This window comes from Clytia hemisphaerica, unplaced genomic scaffold (assembly GCF_902728285.1).
Source record: "Clytia hemisphaerica strain Z4C2 unplaced genomic scaffold, Clytia hemisphaerica genome assembly, whole genome shotgun sequence".
NCBI lineage: Eukaryota > Metazoa > Cnidaria > Hydrozoa > Leptothecata > Clytiidae > Clytia > Clytia hemisphaerica.
In genome coordinates, this window is record NW_027104184.1 from 705556 (window position 1) to 712271 (window position 6716).

A 6716-nucleotide genomic window follows, 5' to 3' on the forward strand; every position below is an offset into this window, starting at 1 on the left:
AACTTTTTGTCGAATTCCGCCACTCTGTTCGAAAAAGGCCTCATTTTGCGAAATTTTAGTAAATGTCTTTACAAAAGCGATTCTACGAACGACATAACAGTCAATTGAAAATCTATGAAATTTGAAATTGTTTTTATCAATTTGAAAGGAATTCAAGAAGTATTTCTTGAAGAAGTAGTTCATTTATGAATCTCTAGAGCGTTTGTATCTCGGGTAGGTTAATGTACTTCCAATATCAAATTTACTTTATTCCAGGAAAACGAAGCTATTTATTTGACGAAGTTTATCAAAACCTTTGTGACTTATTACACGCACTCAAAAGCTAGATGGGTTGACCTGGCTGATGTATGTCATTATCATATCACATTTTAATACACCTTTTCGACGGTATCCGCCAATTGCCGCGCGGGCATTTCTTTGTCCGTTCTACCACCCTAAAACCGTCCCAGTCTTTTTTACGCACCTATAGACAATAGAAAAAGGTGTAAAAAAGGATTGGATCGAGTTTAGGGGGATAATTGAATAGCAAAGTGGCACACGCCTGACCGTGCGACTACGGTCGAAAAGGGTACACTTTACGCTAATTCTCAGAAGATAATTAATTAAATCTAATTTAAATTTAATACTTTAATGAGAAAAAACTTTGTCGATATCAAATTTTTTGAATTTGCGGATTTTTGTGTTAATTCATCCGGTAAACAAAGGTCCTGATGAAAATCTAAAAAAAAAAAAACGCGAAATAAATTTAAACGACATTTCAAATGGCAATTTTTTTATTTTCAACTTATGAAGTCTTAGGATTTTGCGAATAAGTATCAAGAGCGAAATTTTATCTCAGAGCCTTTTAAAAAATCAACGTTGGAGTAATGTCGACTGTAAGGAAAAATGATTTACCTTAATTTACAGAAACAGAGATGATCCTTATTACCCTAGCACGCAACGTTGTTTCAACGTTAATCCAATAGATGTTACGGACGTCAGATGGACGTCAAAACAACGTAGTGTGTCAGCTGGGTAAAGATCTATCTAAAAATCTATATACATTCTTTCTTAGATGTTTCGATACTTGGAGCCGTTCCTTCTTCCACACGCTTTCTCGGATGTTCGTGGTCGTCTCAAATACTCCTCTGTTGATGTGATGCAGGTATAAAATTGTTACAACAGTTGAAACTCTCTAATTCGATCTTCAAGGCACCAAAAATTTTATTCGAATTAGAGAAATATTATATAGAGGGTAATTTAAACCACTTTCCGAACCACCTAGTTTGAGTTAGAAATCGTCATTTTTGGTCTAATTCGTAGGAGTTAGATTGGGCTTCATGGGCAAGCAAAAAAAGTGAAATTTTCCAGCGAGATTTTAAGGCCAAAAAGTAAAAAAAAATGCAAATATTTGAGAGTTTGATCGTTGTTTGGCCATTTTCGGTCAACGAGTGATCCAAGAACCTCTAAATTTGGCCCTATTTTACTTTATTCTGTCCTCTAGCGAATTGGTTTGATGTTTTACGACTGGCACCTTTCCGTCATTTAGTCAGGTTCCGCGCTATCCAACGAGCTATGGACGAGCTTCTAACACTTTCAAGATCCGGACATATAAACCTTTAAAATTTGAACTAGCGATTTTCTTAAAAAGCTTAGAAGAAAAGGACCGTGGCATTTAAAGGGTTAATATTTATGATTTCATTATTTTTGATGATCATCAGATTTGGACGTATTACAACGATGACCACACAGATACTATGGATGGAGACGAAATTATGGTAACAGTTTTTTTATAAGAAGATTCAAAATTTAAGAACATTTTTATAACTGTATAACATACAGTGCACGAACAAATTAAGAACTAGTTTGTTGGTACACCCCTTCTCACAGCCTCACTGGGAACCCTTTCCCACGGGAAAAATTTACCAAAATACAGTATCGTCCCCGGTAAAAATTTTACTCTAATTTTTGTCCCCGCTGAAAATAATCAGATAAGCAAATCTTTACTGAAAATCATTGTTCTACTTTTTCCATCCCCACTGAATTCTATTGCTCAAAAAACAATGGAATTCAAATCCCCAGCCATAATAAAAAATTGGGAATATCAATCCCCATTCAGTTTTGGTCCGCTTTTTTTAACCACTGGCTGAAAAAATCTTACCAGGTCTATGAGATGGTGGTGTGCTGGTTCTTCATAATAGAAAAATTCATGATTTTCCGTATCCATCATTTCAGGTGTTTGTCTTTGACATGTTACAAAATCCGAAGCAGCGATGTAACCCAAAGATTATTGACAGTTTGACTGCAAAACTTGTAAGTTAAGTAAAATTATAAAAAAATTGAGAACAAGTTTTTCTTCTAGACTGGGTTTCCCATTTTTTGAGATAAGGAAAATTAATTTGAGGGAATTTATTAGTGAAACTTTGTGAACTTTGTGTTATTAGCGTGACAGATAAAAAATATGAAATTCTTAAGATAAGTTAGTAAAAGTTTCTTTGATCGAAAATTTATTAGTGAAGTGGCTCTTAGGGGCACTTTTTCATTAGATATCCCACACATTCTGCAAATCCCCTGGACGAGGACCCCAGGCGGTTTTCGTGATGACGTGATAGAGACTTTTTTGTAGCGTGATTACGTGATTTGGAGATATTTTCTTTGTGATTGCGTGATGAAAGGCCAAAACGTGATTTGAACTTTTTCAAAGGGATGCGTGATCATCCAAATTTATTGCTGATTTTCTTGATCGTGATCGAAGACAAAAATTGCGTGATATCGTGATCAGAGTAATCGCTGGGAAGGAGTCCTCCTGATGACTAACATCAGCTTTGCTACTAGCATCTAGTATTTTGCGTGATACCTAAAGAAATATGAAATTTTTTAGTATATGGTGGGATAAACACCTGGATTTCTTCAAAACTTTAGCAGAGTTATTCAAATACAATTCCCGGAGAAAATATCGACATTTTTAAAATTCGCGGAGTACAAGAGTGTGAAAATCATATAATCTGTTCCAATAAAAAACTCAAAGTTTTAGACAATGTTGATTTAAAAGAATCGTTACGTTTTGTTTCTTGAATATTTAGATTGAATTGTCTGGTGAAGAAGAAGTGACACTCAGAGGATTTTCAAAGTAAGTCACTTATTCTTTAACAATACAGCTCTCTAATTCAATTTTCAAAGGTTATTGGATTTTCATCGAATAAGGGAGCGTATGGAATATTAGAGCGTGGTTTATGAGAGTTTCTTGTCGATGGTGATTTTAAATAATATCGAATAATGGAGCGTGTCAAATAGAAGAATGTCGAATTAGAGAGCATCAACTGTAGATCATTTCTGCATTCATTGAAGGTAAACGCGATCACAAAATGTTTCCGTTTTTTGATAGATATTAATTTTCAATTTACTCGTGACTGTTATTTTAAGCACTAATTTAATTTTCTATTACATTTTACTCTTATTGTTATCTTCTTAAGCACGTAAGCACTGAGTTAATTATTTATTGTATAGGTTGTTACCACTTGAAGACAGCATCATGGACCAATACAAAGACATCACAAAATTGGATCGAAAAGCGACTTTGCGTGTATTAGCCTTCTATGATCAGGTGAGTTTACAATGCCAATAAACTCGTATTAAGTCCCTTTGTCCCTTTTTTCACGGTTCTCGTGCCCCTTAGTAGAATCAAAAACATAGGCCATTTCACAGTTGCAAAGCGTAATGGATAATCAGGACCATTGTGCGCTAATTACGACTTACTATTGGTGCAAAGTTTTGAAAATCTTTGAAGATTTTTGCGTCTAGCCTACGGAAAACCGTTATCAGGGTGCAATCAGTCTTGATTACCAATGGTCTATTTCGAATGTTCGATAAAGCCGACTGCTAGGAGCGAAATTTCTCCGTAGTGTTAGTCTGACACTGGATAGGAAGTGAAATTTACAGTCCTACTTTGAAAAATGTATCACTTAGAAATCAAATATTTCTCAATACGTAGACAAGGGGGCGCACGGAATTTCGGTCTTATAAAGTCTTTATCCCCTTTTTCCGGAATTCATACATGAAAAATCAAATTTGATGAAAAATTAGTCAAAACAAGGAAAAATACCTAAGAAATTGGTATCGGAATTGCAATTATTTTTTTACGGAATTTCGGAAATTTCGGCAAAATTATTCGGTATTTATTATTAATTTCGAAACTTTCTTTCACATGAAATTTTGTGTTTGTATAAGGCTATATATTTCACTTCCTTTTTTGATTTTGTCGTCCAACAGAATGATGAGGGAGCAATCGATGGCTGTGAATTATACGCCCTTATTAAAGATGTTCTTGAATCGAACGGTCACGTGAGTATAACACAATTATCTGAATAGATGAGGAATATAGAAATAGATATTATTATATCAAAAAAAAGTTATTTTACATAAAAATGAATCCAACCAGTTTAACAAAACCTGACGAGTTGCTTTGATCTTTTGAAACACAAAATCTAACACCCCAAGGTCAGCAAATAGCGCTTTTACACGTTGATCGTGAGTTAAATGACATTAGACATTACCATTTTGTTCAAGGGTTTATAGGCACATCTCAACTTATCTCAACAATTCCACTTTTTTGAAAAGTAAATATTTTCGGTTGCACATCTTTAGACTCTATATTCATTAGCCGCCCACTTTTAATTTCATGGCGTGGGTTCTGCAAAACTTGTTATTTTGCTTACAGATAAACATTTTTTTCCCTTTCTTATTAATAGAAAGATCCTTACAACATGGAAGTGATTCTCGAAAAACAAGAATATTTGAAAGAAGCAGGATGCTTAACACCAAGTGGTGCACTGGATTACACCAAAACTGACATTGTTTTCGCCCTGGGAACGGAGAAAGCCTCAGAAGAAGTCGTTTAATATGAACACATGCTATAAAATTATCGACCCTTACGCCACAATTGGGTTGAAGATCCGAATCACAAGTCAATAAGATTTTTAACTTTACATAAATTATGAAAGTTTTGCTCCACTTTTTCAAGAATATGATGTATATACAAACTCAAACTGTACTGTAAATAAAACAATTTTGAAATCTTGGTTACCCATATTACTTGTACCATATTATCCTGTAAATAAGCAAAATCTAAAATAAATCGATGTATAAACTTCAGTTATAATGAAATATAGTCATCCCAATTCATTTGTATCGAAAAATTAATCAGAATCTTGAGTTTATGAGCTTGCACACATCATCATTGGTGTTAATATAACGTCTTATGGACTCTAAACAGCTGTTGGGTCCATGATATATTGTCAGAAGACATTGCAATTGTGAATATTATGAATATTGTTACATTCACAAATATCGACATTGGTAGTTTGAAAGAAAAAATGATGAGCTATCTTAACTGAGTAAACACTACAGTAACAGACCAGGTTATTTTTTACCAGTTATTTGTTCAATCGAAACCCAAACCATGGTGGAAAACGGGGAGTAAGAGGATTGTATTGATGATATGCACCACTGCAATGTCTTCTGACATTACATCATGGACCCAACAGCTCATTGGTTGTAAGTAACGTAAAATCAGTCAATACGTCACTTTCAACCAATCAGCTATTGGGTGGAATGGAAGACATTGCAATGGTGCATATCATGAATTGTTTGAGCAACTTGTTGGCGCCGAGCTGTGGTCTACTTAGCAAGGATGGTGCATTAATTTGCTTCAAATGCCACAGCTTGAGACAGACAGTGTAACTCTTTTTTTATATATCTCAGTACTCGGTCCTCGTCTATTTCCTTCTTGCTCAACAAGATTACGGAAGTTGACCTTTTAAAATGATCATCTAACATCATCAAAGATCATGTTATGGTCCGTAACGTTATATAATTACCGAGTGATCTAAGGTGTTAGCCCTTCACACAAAGGGTTTCCGGATTCTGCGCTTCTTTCTATATTCTTTTTACGGCTCACCGTCAACACCGTGAAAAAATTGTCTCAAAGTCCGAAACAACTGAGTTATCTTGTGCACGTTGGAAGAAGGTCATTGTAACAGTTTGTCCTCACATCAAACTCAAGTCCCTTAATTCGCTTTTTTATGATTCTGATAATGCTCAAGCCCATTTATCGGTAAAATAAAAAAAGTGATGCAGGTGGCTCTGAATACGAGATTGATCTCACATTTGCGTTGAAGTTTCTGATCCTACCGTATTGCTTCTAAATTTTCGAATTGATCCTAATTGTATTTCTTCACCAGGCTCCGTTCCTTGGCTGCCTTTACGAATACTTTTTCCCATCAATGTTGAAATCATCATTCTTGCTTGCCTATTGACCTTCAAGAAACAGATTGCATTGACTGGACAATGTAAGATTGAGAATAATAGAGTTGTGTAGAAAATGACAGCTTTTATTTCTTGGTTCACTGCATCTTCCCTCTTTTTGAAATAATATGCGAGAACAACGACAATAGGTGCTGCAAATATGGCATTTGTGGTGATGTACAGAGTTGCCAGTCTGGTTAAATTTACTGATGACTTCACAATTGAGTTTTTACGTAATTTTTGTTGGTGTTGGCGTAAAGTTTGGATTGATCTGCCGTAAAAAAATGCAACAGCCATGAACATTAGAATATTGATAGGTAGGGTGAATCCCAGGGATGATGATCTGTTGAATCTGGCAATAGCTCCCAGAGCTGCCTGGATGCTGATAATGAAGTATAATAAACTTAAGCTCATATAGAATCTGAAAGAAGTAT

General features: G+C 35.0%; 1 protein-coding gene across 1 annotated transcript; it reads left to right on the plus strand.

Annotated features, from left to right (window-relative positions):
* The first annotated feature begins 257 nt into the window (after positions 1-257).
* Positions 258-5174, plus strand: LOC136814754 (calbindin-like). The gene is made up of 8 exons (XM_067071176.1): positions 258-345; positions 1055-1144; positions 1701-1757; positions 2215-2292; positions 3063-3109; positions 3487-3583; positions 4249-4320; positions 4728-5174. The coding sequence occupies exons 2-8, from the start codon at positions 1055-1057 to the stop codon at positions 4875-4877; spliced, it is 591 nt and encodes a 196-aa protein (XP_066927277.1). The 5' UTR covers positions 258-345; the 3' UTR covers positions 4878-5174.
* The last annotated feature ends 1542 nt before the right edge of the window (positions 5175-6716 follow it).

Excerpts from the sequence above, each read along its gene's own strand:
- LOC136814754 (XM_067071176.1), top strand. The coding sequence starts at position 1,055 with ATGTTTCGATACTTGGAGCCGTTCCTTCTTCCACACGCTTTCTCGGAT. Across the intron at positions 1,758-2,214 it reads TGGATGGAGACGAAATTATG|GTGTTTGTCTTTGACATGTT; the intron begins GTAACAGTTTTT and ends CCATCATTTCAG. Across the intron at positions 3,584-4,248 it reads TATTAGCCTTCTATGATCAG|AATGATGAGGGAGCAATCGA; the intron begins GTGAGTTTACAA and ends GTCGTCCAACAG.